The sequence below is a fragment of the Ilyonectria robusta genome (assembly GCF_021365365.1).
Source record: "Ilyonectria robusta strain PMI_751 chromosome Unknown BGZ61scaffold_10, whole genome shotgun sequence".
In the NCBI taxonomy this organism is placed as follows: domain Eukaryota; kingdom Fungi; phylum Ascomycota; class Sordariomycetes; order Hypocreales; family Nectriaceae; genus Ilyonectria; species Ilyonectria robusta.
The window spans coordinates 131,000-147,345 of record NW_025764444.1 but is presented as its reverse complement, the minus strand read 5'-3'; the positions used below and the strand labels follow the sequence as shown (position 1 = coordinate 147,345).

General features: G+C 50.1%; 5 protein-coding genes across 5 annotated transcripts; 2 read left to right on the top strand and 3 right to left on the bottom strand.

The window, feature by feature from the left end:
- Window positions 1-1,272: 1,272 nt before the first annotated feature.
- On the bottom strand, window positions 1,273-5,081 carry BGZ61DRAFT_478011 (ankyrin repeat-containing domain protein; the record flags this gene model as incomplete). Its single annotated transcript, XM_046248964.1, has 3 exons — window positions 1,273-4,466; window positions 4,692-4,891; window positions 4,945-5,081. The coding sequence occupies 3 exons, from the start codon at window positions 5,079-5,081 to the stop codon at window positions 1,273-1,275; spliced, it is 3,531 nt and encodes a 1,176-aa protein (XP_046104027.1).
- Window positions 5,082-6,535: 1,454 nt separating this feature from the next.
- On the bottom strand, window positions 6,536-8,139 carry BGZ61DRAFT_31271 (beta-lactamase family protein). Its single transcript, XM_046238829.1, has 6 exons — window positions 8,018-8,139; window positions 7,707-7,962; window positions 7,538-7,643; window positions 7,402-7,485; window positions 6,845-7,345; window positions 6,536-6,787 (listed from the first exon to the last, which is right to left on the bottom strand). The coding sequence occupies exons 1-6, from the start codon at window positions 8,115-8,117 to the stop codon at window positions 6,650-6,652; spliced, it is 1,185 nt and encodes a 394-aa protein (XP_046104026.1). The 5' UTR covers window positions 8,118-8,139; the 3' UTR covers window positions 6,536-6,649.
- A 797-nt stretch (window positions 8,140-8,936) lies between these two features.
- BGZ61DRAFT_451859 (uncharacterized protein) lies at window positions 8,937-10,518 on the bottom strand. The gene has a single exon (XM_046245873.1). The coding sequence runs from the start codon at window positions 10,440-10,442 to the stop codon at window positions 9,048-9,050; it is 1,395 nt and encodes a 464-aa protein (XP_046104025.1). The 5' UTR covers window positions 10,443-10,518; the 3' UTR covers window positions 8,937-9,047.
- Window positions 10,519-12,364: 1,846 nt separating this feature from the next.
- Window positions 12,365-12,812, top strand: BGZ61DRAFT_451858 (uncharacterized protein). The gene is made up of 2 exons (XM_046245872.1): window positions 12,365-12,451; window positions 12,521-12,812. The coding sequence occupies exons 1-2, from the start codon at window positions 12,378-12,380 to the stop codon at window positions 12,789-12,791; spliced, it is 345 nt and encodes a 114-aa protein (XP_046104024.1). The 5' UTR covers window positions 12,365-12,377; the 3' UTR covers window positions 12,792-12,812.
- Window positions 12,813-13,582: 770 nt separating this feature from the next.
- Window positions 13,583-14,233, top strand: BGZ61DRAFT_317867 (PITH domain-containing protein; the record flags this gene model as incomplete). The annotated part of the gene is made up of 2 exons (XM_046238895.1): window positions 13,583-13,852; window positions 13,922-14,233. Coding segments are annotated over 2 exons (582 nt in total), but the record flags the coding sequence as incomplete, so codon positions are not given.
- Window positions 14,234-16,346: the final 2,113 nt, after the last annotated feature.

The window sequence follows — 16,346 nt, the reverse complement described above, 5'->3', positions numbered from 1 at the left end:
GAATTAGCTCTGAAAATGTAACGGGTAATCAAGTAAAAAGATGGATTAGAATCTAGCCTTGAAACCCTTGTCAAAAATGTGAGTCGCTACCTGGGAAAAGTAGATTGTGCACTTCAGCTCTGCCTCGTCCAAGCCACGAGGTATGGCTCGTGCGGAAAATATTCGGTACATCGTATTTCACCTTATCTGCAAGTGTCTCTCTCGAGTACTGTATACTCCGTGTAAATCGGGTGCAATGGGAGGCCCTGTAGTCTTTAGATTGGCAATACGAACCTTAGAGATGCCTACTTCTGTTTGGCGCTGAAAGAGATGTTCGGATCGTACGATTAATCTTCTAGCGTCTCGCCACTCACCGCGTCATAAGGGACTACCTCCTGGGAGGGAAGGGGTGCTGGTCTGATACGCAGGCAGGACCACCTTATTTTCGGCACTGGACAATCGACAGGAGGACGTCGTGGACTACTTGTTGGGAGAATGAAACAGAAGGCCGGCTAGTACACTACATGGAACCGACGTACACTATCCGGGTACTTGGCACATGAGAGATATGTTGCTAACCATGCCTTCCGACGGCTTAGACGAGTCGAAATTCCTTCCACCGGCGAGTCATCTTTTTATATGGTCCTTGGATCGGCACACACAAATTTCTCTTGCCTTTCGGAGAAAGAGTAGTGTGCATGGTATTTCTGCACCAGATATATCGCGTGTTCGTGCCACCAAATCACCCCAGAAGCCCGTGAACAACCCCATCGGAGGCGTTTCGTGAGTCAAATGATCTCGCAATTTTACGCTGGTTCTGGCTGATTCCTGCATTGACAGAGATCGTGGCGAACCTCCCAGAGCATGACCACTCATTCTTGATGAGTCTCGTCCGACTTCAGAACAGATCCTCGACTTAAAATTATCTGGGAAGTCCATGGACACGACCCTTAGCTGTTTGGGAATATTGTAGATCTGGCCGAATCCATCTCTCTCGATTAGTTTTGGCACATGCCTAGAAAATTTGAGGTTCCGCCGTCTCGAATGCAGTCCAAGTAGAAGACTGGGATATGACGACAGCTGGACAGAGTTGTATCGATGTTGTTTAACCAGCCTTTCTGGGGTCAGACTATGGGTTCCCATGATGCAGATAGGGACGGATGCCTTCTATTACATGTTCCATGATTGTGAGTAAAGAAAAAATAATGTTCACAATTCCTATGAGATCGCACTGCTGCCGTTCACATTCAATCTAGCTAGTTACGATGAAGAAAAAGCCAAACCCACGTACACTCAACTATTCTGACCCCGTTGCGGTTTGTACTCTCGAAGAATCCGCGCCAGAATGTAATACCCGTACCGATCCGCATACCTTGCCGCTTTCCTACACCTTGACTCGAGTAAGTCCACCTCCTTGTCGTTATCCAGGAGCAGATAAACAATATCAAGGTCCCCATACGAAGCAGCCAACTCGAGCGCAGTGGGAAACTCATCGCTTGATGTTTGAGCATTGATGTCGGCCCCTTTGTCGAGAAGCAGCTTAACCATGTTAAAGTCATCGTTCTCAATTGAACATTTCAAGGAATTCGTAACGACCCCGTGCTTGTCCAGTTGAGTGTTGATGTCAGCGCCGCAATTGAGAAGCAGTAGGACGAGTTCCATGTGACCTGCAAAAGCTGCCTCCACCAGCGCCGGCGATGAAGCATTGGCATCAATACCATCCTCCAACAATTCATGTGCGAAATTAAAACAACCCGCACGAATCGCTGCAAACAACATTACGCCTTTGTCCTCAATGCGTGCACCCGCATTGAGAAGAATCCTCACTAGTCCCTCTTCCTTTCCATAGGGCCACTCATGGAATTTCATGCAAACAGCCCACTCAAGCGCAGTGTAGAAATATTGACCGCCGGCAGGAGCATTGACATCGGCGTGGGCATCGATCAACAGCTGCGCAATCTCAGCGCTGCCGTACTTTGCTGCCGCTTGAATCGGGTAAAGACCCGAACAATCCGGTTTATTGGGATTGGCACCGTATTCAAGCAGCATTTCGGCTAACCAAGCAACCGAAAATTTACAGATAACACTCCAAGGACTGATCTTTGCGGATTTTCCCTCGGATACCAGGTTTGGATCTGCCCCGAAAGAAAGTAATAGTGAGCTGGTATCTTTCAGAATCTTGCATGGTTTGCAGACGAAGAATGCCCAGAAAAGAGGGGTGGCAATGACATCAGCCTCGACCTGGGAAGTGTCGGGTTCGCGCGAAAGTCGATCAACCTCAGCACCAGCTGTTAGGAGGCTCCGAATCATATCCACGTTACCCCTAACAGTCGCAATGGCAAGGGGCGTAATTCGAACACCCGGAGGGCTTGGGTTGGCTCCATGCAACAACAACAAGTGGAAAATGTCCCAATTGTTCTCCCTGATAGCGGTGCAAATGGCAGTCTCGCCTTCACTGACCAACTCAACATCTGCACCAGCGTCCAGCAGCATCTGAACTGCGGAAACACTGCCCCCTTCGATGGCCGCTTGAAGAAGTGTTCCCCTGATTCCTGGCATGTGTTCTGCTGAGCATAGAGCATTGATATGTACACCGCGCTCCAATTCTTGTTTGATGGTGGGTACGTCACCTCTTTGCGCAGCGACATGAATCGCAATCCAATACAGATGTGCAGTTGGAACCGAGTCATTGTCAACAAGAAGCCTTATCACATCCGGTTTTCCCGACATGGCCGCGGCTTCCAGTGAAGTCAACCCACCCTGAAGGGCAGGAGGACCATTAATGTCAGCTCCATGATCAAGGAGGAATTTAACCAAATCCGGGTCTCCTGTTTCTGCCGCGGCTTGAAGCGCAGTTCTTCCATTCAAAGGCCCAGGAGGGAAGTTCACATCAGAACCTGAATGAAGAAGAACTTGAACCAATTGCCGTCGAGTTTCCAAAAGGGGTATCTCAGGTTCTTCCTCGTTTCCCTCATCCTCGATGTCATCCTCGATGCCCTCCACGTACTCTTGCAGGCCACAAATCAATTGTAGAATGGTGGCCCCCAAAGCATTGGTGCGGTCAGGCGCAGTAGCATGTTCTAGTAGCAGGCTTGTCATGTCAAGGTTTCCCTGGCCGGCCGCCTCATGCAGTGCTGTTTGAAATCTTTCTCGAGTGACGTTTTTGATGTATTGATAAAAGCCGAAGCTTTCTGCCAGATGAGGCGGTGCTGAAATCTGATCCCAAATTTTGCCCCAGTTCGGTTGGTAATTGACATCTGCTCCAGCTTCAAGCAAACGCCGAACTATAGACAGATTATGTTGGCTCGCAGCTATTTGGATTGGCGACAAAAAGGCCTCCCATTTTGGCTCTTCAATAAATCTGAGATATTCTTGGTCATCTTGAATGCCTCTGAGTTGAAGCAATCTTTGGCGCTTATCAAGATACACAAGACAGTAGGTGACATATTGCCTCGCTGAATTCTCTAACGAATCCACCAGGTTAACTTCGGCGCCGGCGTCGAGGAGAAGCTCAACCATGTCCATGTCGTTTTTTGTGATCGCAATTTGGAGCGCCGTACCCGAAATATACGACACCTCGTTCACGGGTGCGCCGTTTGACAAAAGTAATTTGGTGATGCCGATGTTTTGCGCGGCTACGGCCTTCATTAATAAAGTTCGATGCGTGAGCTCCAACATCAATCGTGGGAATTCCTCAGCACGAGAAATAGTTCTGATCTCATACCTGGAGTAGGTATTGATGTTTGCACCTGACTCCAGCAAAATTTGAGTGATGAGAAAATTCCCATGGCTCACAGAGATGGCGAGTTCAAGGGGACTAACCGGCACCCCAGGAGAAAACGCATTTGGGTTGGCCTTGCAGCTGAGAAGACGCCTGGTAATATGAGAGTTGCCTCTCAATACAGCCATCCGAAGTGGATCAAGTCTTTTGACGTCAAGTCCAAAGCGTTCAAGATCACTTTCATCACATTCATGGTCATCGTAGCCGCCGTGGTTGGGATCGACACCTTGTTGAAGTAGGACTGAAACCACGTCTTCCTTTTCAAGGCTGACAGCACTTAAAAGAAGGCGGGACAGGAAGATCTCCACTGTTGAATTCCCCAAATTTTGCAGTCGGTCGATAAATTGGTTCAAGAGTGGTTTGCTCACGCTCGCCAGTATGCAGCCAAGGAAGCCGTCCATGTCCTTTTGTGTGAGACGGCCATTGGATGAGAGGTAAATGCAAGACTGAATCAAGAGGAGGAATGGCTCATTTGAAATGAGGCAAGAACCCGTGCTAGGTTTCCAAGGCAAAATTCGTTCGAGGGTCTGCAAGACGGTGCGGGTCGAGTCAATGTCGCTGTTACCCTCCCGTAGGCCCAAAAACTTTGCGATGAGGGTTCTTGCTCTCTGCATGGAGACCTCACCAGGCGAGCATCTCATCATAGACGAGCCAGGTGGGTTGATCCAATTCAACTCAGGAATGAGCATGTGTGTCGTGGAGAGCACTATGAACTTTTAGTGACAGAATGCTAACATCTGCAGAAGGACGTTCCTACATTGACCGTCAAAATTATCTCGAAATCGGAACCAGGGAAGAGTATCAATACGAGTTTTGATGCTAGACGATGGAGATGGTGAGCGGATATTGATTCCGCGAGTGGACGCGCAGCGCCACACAACTTGGTCACAGTTAGCATTCGTCACCGAGATCTGAGACGTCTATGACTTACCGGATTGAAAAGATTCGTCAAACTCGGATTTGTACCTCGTGCGTGCCCTCTTCAGTCTCTTAGGGGCTATATCCTCTTCATTGACAAGAACCCTGGTTTGCTTTCGGGCTGAATCCCTTTGATGGACGAGTTGCCAGTCTGTTTTCTTCAGGTTCTTCGTCAACTGCCACAACTGCAATCGGTTGACATATTCCTTTTTCCTTGATAAACATCTGTCAGCTTAGGGTCACATTTGGGGACATGGTTCACTTACGAAGCGTCAAAGTTGTGTTCTGTCTTCATGAATTCCATCGTCTGTGCCAGGGTCTTGTTCTCGACGATGTAATAGGCGCGAATTTGCTCTCGATGAGCATCCCACAGCTCCTCAGGCTTTTTGGGTGGTCGAGGCATGGCGGGCAGAAGCAGGAAGCAGGTCTGTGGTTTTTGGTAGATTTCTTTGTCAAATTTGAAGAAGGGGTTTGAGGGGTGGTGGTGAATGTTGAGCAAAGTGATATTGCGCCCGGGGGAGAAACCCCTCTTCTTATGTCTTTTTTTGGCCAATCGACTACCTGGATTAGTTACATCGCGCAAAAGGTTCTGGGTAGCCTCACTTACCAAAATTCCCTTTTGCTGCAGGCGTGGCGCTTGGTACAGTCCAATAGACGCCGTGTAGGCTGCGTAACACACACGCCCAGCCACTTGGCGAAGGCGATTTCATTGGCGGCTACCATAATTCCCTTTCCCCTGCAGCCCACGCGTTCCACGCAAGAGTAAGCAGCTCCGACTCAGCCGCAGCGGGTCTGAAGTGGCGTATTCAACTCGTTGGGCATGAGTCGAGGAATGATGCCTGAAACCAAGCCGCCATTGGTCCATCGTCGTTGCAGAATGCCGCAGTCGCCGAAACAGTGTACCAAAATCCCCTTATGAGTGTTTGTGGCGACTGTGGAATACGTAGATAGAGGACAACTGCCTTGCCAAAATTCCCTTTCCCCCTACTTGCACGATGAGCCTGGCGGCCTTATTCTCAGCCCGTCCTACTTGCATGACCCTGGATAAGACTTGGCAGAAATATACCAAAATTCCCAAACGTCTTGTTGTATATAAATGCGCGAGGTGCGATTTTCTGTCAAGATAGAAGTAATAGCTAACTCAAAAATGACTATCTCGCCCGACGCTCTCATCTCTATTATTGGGGTTATCGTGGCCTTTCCCCCAACCGCTATTATTCTTATGCACTTATTTAGGAGTGTTCCAGCGCAGCCAAACACAAACCATGGTTAGTCAGCCCACATTTCTTGAAACTATTTCTTGTTTGTGATTGACGTGCCTAGAACATCCTAACGTTGAATTTGGTCTCCGTGAGCCACCGCGCGTCCACCTTCGAAACAATTTAATACGCGTCTCAACAAGCTCCAACTGGCCGCCAGAATCAAGATGAGCAAGGGGAATTACGGGCGAAGGGAAATAGCAACCATTGTTAGCGCATCTCATAAGCGCATTAGAGTGTGAATAAATGAAGTTTATTCCGCCTAGGAGGATATGCTTCTTAGGGCCCACACCGCCATGTCTCGTTACATTATTTTTCCGATGTCTAATTCTTTGATCGTCAATCTCAACAATTCTTGCCCCTTGCCATTTTCCCCATCCTCGCTTGTCCCTGAGCACCATCTCTTAGGCGAGTATACACCAGAGCTTGATGAGCCAGAAAAGACGTATACACTCCAGGAGAGAGTTCATTCCCTCTAACAGCTGCTTTGCCACTTATCGGGATATCGGATCCCTACGGCTACGGCTTCAGTAAAGCTTTTTCTTCTATGATCTTAGTAAAAAGTAATCACTGTGGTCTGTGAAAATGGAGTTCCTATGAGGCATTTTTTATATGCAAGCGCTTTAATAACTACAAGGCTTTCTAGCATTATTTAATGAACTCAACATGTTTATCTTGCTCCATAAATGTATTTCGAGTCTGTGCTACACTTTCATTGGCTGTTCAAGTTTTCAAGACTCTTGTAGACGAATTTCTCAAACTCAGTTAAGAGCTTAACTGCCTGCTGATCTCCAGTCGGAACCAGCTGCGACAAATATACGCCTGCCACGCCTTTCTCCATATCAATCCACTATTAAATAACGTGTCAGCTAGATGTATTTCCAATAGGTTGATGTATAATACTTGCCCAATAGCAATTCGGCATCCCAGACCACGAGAGCGAATGAGCTCCTCGCCGGGTCGGAATTGCAGCCAGGTTAATCAAGCCACCAAGACCAAAGCTCACAGGGACGTCGGGAGGAACAGCGTTAAAAATCGCCATGCGGTAGGACGACGAATACTCATCTTGGTTGTCGAGACCGGTGGTGCTCTCCAAATGCGGCTGGAACATGGTTTTGATGGATTCTTGACAGAGCAGTTTCTCGTTCAGGATGCCATTGTAGATCTTGAGCATTTCATTCACGGTGGCATATAATCCACCGCCACCGAGATCCTCGTCAATCTGGGCGGGCCACAGAGGGTTCTTTGGTATGCGGAGGTCCTCACCATCTCGCTCCCACTGATTTGCCAACCGAGCTCGCATATCCTCTCGAGTTTCGAGATGAAAGGTAGCGTCTTTAACGGACACGACGTCAAATATATGACGCTTCATATAATCACCGAGCCTCATGGAAGTGACTCGTTCGACCTTTGCGAGTTGACTCATCAGTTCAACGCCAACCTCTAGGGGAGATTGGAACTTACCATAAGGCCAGCCCAGTCCACACCTGGGGAATATAACCAGCGGCTACCTGGCTCAAATACCAGAAATGGATAGAACTTTTCCTTCTTTATGATATGGTCAGTGGAAGCAGTCAAACGTCACAATCGGATTGCTTACAACAGAGTGCGGAGTGCGGGGTTGGACGGTTGGGAGCTGGTCGTAACGCGTCAATAGCGGCTCCATGAAGACATAAGTCATGCCGCTCGAGTGGGTCAGGAGGTGTCTAAAAAAGAACTTCGCGTTAGTATGTCCTTTTAGCATTATTTCATGCAACTAAAAGACTTGCCGTAGAGTGATAGTCTTCGTAGAGGGGCGAAAGATGGGTTCCTCGTTTTCGTCAAAGCCTGTTAGAATCTGAGGGTTTTCCCATTCTGGCAGAATGTTCGCAATGTCTGCATCCAGATGCAGCTGTCCTCTCTCCACACATTGCATCACAGCAACAGTGGTCACGAGTTTGGTGCATGAGGCGATGAGATGCACGGCATCCGTCTCCATGTTGTCATTCGACTCCTCTCCAAAGGCCTTGGCATAGTGGAAGGAACCTTCAACGCCCGTAGGATTAGCATGGGACGATATCGAGTTATACAGACTCCGTACCATCTTTGTTTATAGCGCCAAGCGTGACTCGTGGAAGCGGATGTTTGTCGTCTCCCTGAGGGTGGCGAAGAGAGTCGACAGTTTCTTCAAAAGACACCATTTTGAAAGATTGATGGTGAAAGCCAATTTGGCGTGCTGGCTTTTGATCGCAGTGGCTGATGGCTGTTTTATATTGAGGGAAAAGCTACTGTGGATTGAGTTTGTTGGCTTACAAAGCCCCATTCAACGGATAGCGTGACGACTATACGCGAAACATTTCAGTATTGGACTAAGAAAGTTTGTTACGTCGGTATGGTTCAGATTTGTAATGCTGTATGTAGAGCGTGAAGAATGCAGGAAAATAACATGGACCACGTTCTATGCCAATTCACGCAGGTACAGAGCTAAATTGAAGAGGGGAGCGCTAATTTAACCCTGGACAGCGCAGTGGAGAACTCGGACCGGCGCTCAAATAGGCAAGTCTGGTTAATCTGTGTCTATGTTGTCCTATTTCGAGTAATCTATAGGTGTTATGGAATTGTCATAAGTCTTCACAGGTGGAATACTGAATTCAATGTGCATTAAAGGTTAGAAAGGGCACTGGATTGCGAGATGGCGAGGCTCGTCGAAGGACCTCAAACACCCTAAACATGGGCACAGCTGGTGTGCTCAATCACATAGGAGTGGTCACGTAAGGTACGCCCAATTGAATCCGGCTCCCACATATCGCGGTGATCTATATTGCCCGGTAGCCTCTCCGTACTAGAAATGCGGGTAAAATTAAAGAATGGACAAGCTGCTTTAATCTCTGTTGTAGTATGCGGCCGGGGACAGCTGTACTATATAGCCGATGCCTTCTGTTGCCGTACTTTCCAGCTATTTGTTAATCTTGTTAAGTCACCCGTCAACTACCATACCAGATAAAAGGAGTCAGGTTAAATACTAGGAAAGGGAAGAATACAAGGCATTCTATTTTATAGCTCAGGATAATAACTTCTCGATTCTAGGGTATCTCTGTTTATCCAACGCCAACGCCAATTCCCAAGGCAAACTACATATCATCTACAACGTTTAAGACATTCTTCTTAAACCACGGCCAGTACACGTCCTGCGCCCACTGCCCTAGGCGTTGCAGTCCCCAAACAGTCTGATATACACCCAGGAGGCTCTTGGTGTTGCCAAACTCTTGGTCGAGCCACAGCACCGTCTGGCTGCCCTCCCTCGTCGTGGAAGCAAAGCTCCAGTGATGGCCATTGACAATGACAGCCGGCAAGAAGGGCAGCCCTTTGAGGGACCCGCCAGTACGTGAAACAAGCTGTTCGAGGAGCTTCCACTGAGCAGCGTGCCACGTGCCCAGCTGGAGTTCTCCGGCCGCCTCCTGGCTGCTGTTGCGTTTCTTGGTCTCGATGCTCACAACGATTGGTCGACTGCGCAGCGAGTTGAGGTCGGTGTGGTTGATGACTTTGCAGGGCAGCTCCAGGCGGAGCTTCCTGGTGGCCTCACGAGCGACAGGGTCTGTCTCGGGCATCAGGTGGATGCAGAAGTCGGTCATCTCGGGCTGCACCGCCACAGGGAGATATTCACGAATGACCTTTGCTGTAGGACACGGGGCAAATCCCACCATCTGGCTGGTCGGTCTCTTCGGGCCGTAGATGGCCTTGAACAGGAGCGGATGGTGGAGCATCATGTTCCAGCCCAGCTCGCACTGGTCCGTATCCTGGCACTCGGCCGCCTCTTGGGCTAGATTCGCAGCGTCGTCGAGCGAGAGAGTTGGCCAGCGGCTCTCAATGCCCTCCTTGGCAAACATATGGTCCTCGAGGCTGTACAGAGACGGGTCGTATGCAGCACGCTGCCTAGCCTCGTCGCCGAGAGCCGCCGGGATGACAGCGATACAGCGGCTGCACCGGTCCAGCTCCTTGAGCAGCTGAAACAGCTCGGGCAGTAGCCTCAGCCTCGGGTTGGCCAGCGATAGAACCCTCGCCTCGATGCCGTCGTCGTACAGCTCCAGCATGCCCATCTGCTTGCGGGGCGACGACTGGCGGCTGGACGTCGAGGTTGTTGTGCGAGATCGGCTCGACTGCGACGAATGCTCAGAAGCTGCAGCAGGGAACGAGGCAGATGGCGACATGGCGTGGACACGGTGGTGATGTCCACGGCGGCCTCCTCTTTGACTGCTGCTTGCGCGTGGTGTCTCGTCGGGATCGGCTCGGTCCTGGTCGGCTCGGTCCTCATCGACTCGCTGCCTCTTAGGCGTCGGGGTATCGTCGGACGGCATCTCGTCGCCGTCGTTGCCTTTCCTGTAACGCTTTCGTGATCGGGGCGGTGATGGAGGCAGTTGTTGTGGTTGTTGCTCTTGTTGCTGCCGCTGGTACTTGGTTTCGCAACCTGTAACCAGGTCGGGTTCGACAATCTGGGCGATCCAGGCGGCGATATTGCGAGGTTTCATGTCGGTCTTTGCATTGCTTCAACTGGGCCAGAGCCGCAGGGCTGATAGATGGGAGACTGGATACCGATGCTTGACGGTTGATTTAGTGGGGTCGTGGTGGTGTTTTGTTTCGATGCGCTTGAAGTGGGAGTGGTCGGATGACTAAGCGTCGGCACGGCAACCATCGGACCCCACCCCGCGTCATGAATGATCAATGGTGATACCAGAGGATCGGAGATAGAGATCAGAGATCAGAGGTGCATATATGGTTCAGGTTGGGAGGTAAGTCAGTGGCTGGTAAAAACCGGTTTCAAAAAAGAATTCAGGTATGGGGGTGTAAATATACAGTAAATCAACCACGGCGATTCACAAAATACAAAATAGACCATTCGGCAGCGCAAGATAACATCTATTAGACACAGAGTAGCAGACCATTTTTACCTTCCCCCCTCTGTGTGTAGTCTTTGTAGAAATGCGAAAAATGGAGGAGACAAATAAAGGTCAGCATAAGAAGTAAGACATAAAGACATGCCGGTAGTGGAATCTTTTTCTCCGTTTGACCTGATACAGAATCATGATCAGTTTAAGATTCTTCAAACCACAAGGATTTCTCTCGGCATTCGATAATGTCTACAATATCTTCGAAACAAATGCTCTGTCGGGAGCACGACTTCATCGAGAATGATTTTCAGTTGTGCACGACCCGGAACAAGCTGCGTCTAGGTTTACCGACTCCAAGGATGTTGCCGTTTGGCTGCGACAAGTTAGACAAAATGAATCCTGAGAAACATTTCTTCTCCCGAGCACGTCTGTACGACCCGATGTCATCTTTTTGCTTCACAAGAAGACGGACGGAGAGGTTGAACGACTGGTTTGTGTCGTCCAGCTAAGGGAGACCAACAAGCTGGCGATGACAAGTGCTCTGAAAAACCGACTTTGCCAAGATTACAGCTCAAGAATGGGGATGAGGTGATGCCGATCAAGACGTCCGGGGAACGGTCGATCCTGACCCTTGGTAAAAAAGGCAAAAAGGACGAAGAAAGTACTCTTAGAGCTGGACCATTACAGGAAGGCAGGCATTCAATTCCTTGGCATCCTCTTCCTGACTAGCAATCAGCTCTCCACGGACGGAAAAACCGCCATCGAATGCTCTTGGGCAAACGCAACAACGACTTCGCGGAGTTCAAGCAGACCAGTCTGGACCGGACACAGATGAGTCTCCGCAAGGCTAGGGGCAAGCTTCAAACCTCCCGAGCCCACAAGGCCCTGTGGAGAAAACGAGCCGAGAAGGATGAATTGAAAGTGCAGCAATTGGGTGGCCTGACAAAAACGGACTTCTTCAAGGTCCTCGCTGATGACGACGTCGAGCTCATTTTCGGCTCGGGTTTCAACTGGATCATCATGGGCATAAAGAATAAAACCATTGGCAGTCTGCACAGGTGGAGGTAGTAGGTCTTGATACATCACTTAGGTCGAGAGCTTGAACAGTTGCTCCAGGCTTCCTTTGAGGGCCGCTTACCGGTTCTGACCCTCTTGTGTGCATGATAAGCCGCCACAGTAAGTGTAGCCAGTCAATTCCAAGGTGCGTTGGCTAGTGAGAACGGATACTGTGCCGAACCGCATTCATTCCCTGACTTGACATCGAGACATGGAGCTGGAGTAGACGCGGAGCAAAGAGACTTTGGTTTCTTGCATGATTGGTGAGTCCATGCACATTGAGGGGACCGGCTCTATGTATCTGTACTCTACCAGCATCTGACGTGTTGACCGTGGATTGGTTGGAGTTTGTCTCACTTCAGCCACCCCGCAAAGCCCCCTCGTGATCGGAAGCTCGGCCAGGCGGTCGTCTGCCTGCCTGGAGGGCGAACCTGAACTTCGTATTTCCCAGTTTTCGTCACGGCCTCATCAACGCTTTTGACTCTACAACTTCTTCAGGCATTCGATATATCATCACCTATGGCTTCTTCGGACTCGCGCGGGAAGATCGGCCTCGTCGATCTTACACCAGATGTCAAGGATGCGATTGTCGAGTGAGTGCTCAAGCTTCATCCTGGTCCCCGGTGCACTGCTGGAAGAGTCACTGACATAATTCTGCAAAGCATCGTTTTTGTCCACGGATTCACCGAGGATCGAATGGCAACATGGACCAAGTCCACCATCATGTGGCCACGCGACATCCTGGCCCAGGACGGACGCATGAAGGAAGCGCGCATTTTCACTTGGGGATATAATTCCGACACTGCCGATTCCTCCACCAAAACTGCCCAGGAATACACTCTCGCCAACGCTGGCAATCTGTGCGAGGAACTGGGCTGGCACAGGGACATGGATGGGACGGTGTGTTGCTCATCCCCTTCTAGAACACCATGAAGAGAGGACCTGACCATCTTTTACTGCCATAGAAGGACCGGCCTATCATCTTCGTCATGCACAGCCTGGGAGGGTTCGTTTGCGAAAAGGTGAGGGATTCTGTCCCGACCTCCAATTCCTCCCAAGACCAAACCGATTACTGACACCAAGACCAAGGCTCTTCTTCTTAGCAAGGTTCACTCCGACCATGTCGTCCGCAGCATCGAACAGTCGACCCGTGGGATGCTCTTTCTCGGCACACCTCATACTGGTGCCAGCCTGGCCCTGTCCAAGTTGACGCGTCTCACCAAGGAGTCGAGGAGGGGCCATTTATTCGGGGAATCTTTCAACAAACTCGACAACTCCATGAACCTAGAGGAAATTGGGGACCAGTTTTCTGTTCTGCTTAGGACGCGTGCGGCGAATCCAGAAACTGAGATTGACGTGGCATGTTTCTACGAAGAACTGCCAACAGCTGTCGGTATCGTGCGTTGATCCAGATTCCCTTCCTCTGTTACTGTGCTAACGAATTCCGGAAGATCGTCCCCAAGACATCGGCGACACTTCCACGCTTCGAGAGCCAGAATATACCCCAAGACCACATCGGCATGTGCAAGTACATGTACGAGGATGATATTGGTTACCGGCGAGTGTCTGGCGTCTTGGCCAAGTGGGTAAAAACCGTACCGTCGCGGCAAGACAAGTTAGGGCTCCCGGGTCTTAATACTGGATTCACTTCGGGGAATCGACATCCCAACCCGTTGGACAAACGGAGAGAAGTAGACATTCTCAACGTCACCTGGAAGCCACCTGCCAGCCCGAGCGACAATGGGCCAGCATGGAGAGGAGCAGATCTTCCACATGGAATGCATGACATCACGGAACAGGTCGACGAGAAGCGATACGATTTGAGAAACGTTGATGAAACGGTTTGGTCTAGAAAGGTCCTCTTCGACATGTCCAAGCCCAGCTCTCTCGGAATGACTCGTGGAAGCCAGGGAGATTGGGTTGAGAGTCGTACAGGCGAGCAGCTCATGCTTTCAATGGCGTTCCAATCCATGGTGAACCTGTCCATCATACAAGTACGTATCTAACTACTTCTCTCCGAGGAAGGCTACAAGATTGACCCAGGCTAACATACCACCGGACAGCTCACGTCACTCCCGCCGGAGGACTCTGTTTCTGTGCTTATGAGGCCAAGAACCATCCGTCTCTACGCCAATACGCCGCATATTGTGGAATTGGACCAAGCCAAGCATACCTACGCCGCTCAAACCATTATACTAGAGAATGAGGATTGGAATTCCAATGGCACGGCTAATATAGGCCTGCATTCTCGCAAGTTCCAAAACATCTTTCATCTTGTTATTTTTGTGGAGGAGGGCGACGGCACTAGAAAAAAGACGCGGCTTGATCGGGTGAGACTGATTAGCAAAGAGGGGATGCTGGAGAAGGCTGGCCAGTCTACCCTGAAAGCTGATCCAGTCTCAGCCGAAGCAAGGGCCAAAGAGAAACATCAACAGCAAAAACAGGAAGATTCAACGTCTGGCCGCCGTGATCCAATACCGGAACTTCACGGGCTACCCGAGTCGTTACAGGTGGCTTTATCGCCATTCCTGGCAGACGAGGCTGTGAGGAAGAAGTTCAAATATCAGCTCAACGAGCTCAAAAGCAACCCACACCTTCGTCAAGAGAGCGCCATGAACCTTCTAAACGAACTGGAGTTACTTCGGGAGGATGACAATATCGGAAGTGATGCTGGTCATCACAGAACCTCCCTACGACCGATTCAAATCAAGCCGAAAGACGAAACCAAGCATGACAATGCGGGGGACAATCGACAGGAAGAGAAGGATAGATCGGCCTCTGGCCCTGCAGGTGACCTAACAGCTGGACTTCACAGTCTTTCTCAGCCTTTCCAGGAAGCTTTAGCTCCATTCCTGGAGGATGAAAAATCCAGGGCTCAAGTTGAACAACGGTTCCGCGAGCTTGAGAGGAACACACACCTTCGTCAAGCCAGCGCTCTCGACCTTCTACATGCACTGGGGTCGATTGAGGAAACAGACAACGAAGAGCACGAGGGCGCTCAGAATACCACATCCTGTGGAGATGGTGATGTTGCCGGTCTGACTGCTTTTGGAAACGATGGCACAAACCAAGGGGATGATTCTCTAGAGCCACCATTCTCGCCAGAAGACCAGTTATCTCCAAACGACGACCCAGCAGCAATCGACACTGAAGCTCAGTTGCAGACACAGACCTCAGCCGAGAAGTTCTTTGACTGGTCAACCCTTCAAACTCGTTTGTTACCGGCAAAGGAGGATATTCTAGAAAAAAAGCACCTGGCATTGCTGGCAATGTACGATATGGTGAAGGTCAACGTTGGCGCCCAAGGAGTGAGCATTGGCTTAGAAGGTGTGGCCAGTATCATCCGCAACTTTCTGCACAAGGACGACTATCTGGCATTCTTCCGTTCTGTCGAGCGCAAAATATGCCTCCCGATTGATCCAGCAGAGGAAATCTCCCACCAGCGACTCGAGAACCTCGACTTGACTTTGTTCGATACCTCCAAGTTCAACGGGTTCGACACCCGCTTAACTTCCGTGGCGTACAACGATGGCAAGTATGGGACAATAACACTCTTCAGGGTGACGAGGGAACATAGACGGCCGAGCAAAATACGACCTGAGGCAGCTATGCGAGGAGTCCCAAAGATCGTGGTGCAGAAAATCGGGGAAGGCATCAAAGGGTGGCGCAAAACAACGCTTTCTATGCCGCAAGATGAGATATGGGAAGCTACGAAGCAATGGAAGATCGGGCCGCGGAAGCCCCAAGTCTCGAGGCCGGATTTTACACAGCATGACGGCGGTCCTGGGGAATCCGGGATTGAAGAAGCCTTGAGAACTGCTCTCAGCATGGACGACGACATGCCCTTCCACAGCTTCAACGCCACGGTGCCCCAGATGGTCGCAATGTTGCACCATAAAGCGGCCCTGATGGAGAACATTGAGTCGACACCGGTATATTCCGAGCCAGATGGTGATTGGCGAGGCGTGCGAATGGTTCAAGGCCCCGATATGTTTGGACACGAATACAACAAGCCTCGCATTATCGTGTTGGCGCCAGCCAGGGGAAGTTGGGCAGAAGATAAATTGTCTTGGAAGTAAAGGTGTGTCATCCCAGTACGTTCAAGATGCAAGTGTGTTGGGTTGGCTCGGAGGTCCAGTGATTGACTCTCAGGGCTCGTTGTACAGGTAGTTGAAGTTGTCTTCATGATAGCAAGCATCTCACGAGCAGGCATGTCTTTGTGTTTGATAGCTGCCTAAATACCAGCTGCTGTGGCTCGGTCTTTTACGGCGAGCAGGGTGTGTAGAGGGATGAAGGGCCGGGCTGTGGTTGTGTGTAGTACCGTTGACTTGGTAAGTCCATCGGTCGTTTGCTTTCTGTCACATTTTTGCTGTAACCTTGGTTTGTAGTCGTAATCTCTACATCATATCAATTTTTATCTTATGACGGCGTAATGAATTGGAAAATGCTGTTTTTCAAGTTTAGTAGATAGATTGTGGCAGCAAGTTA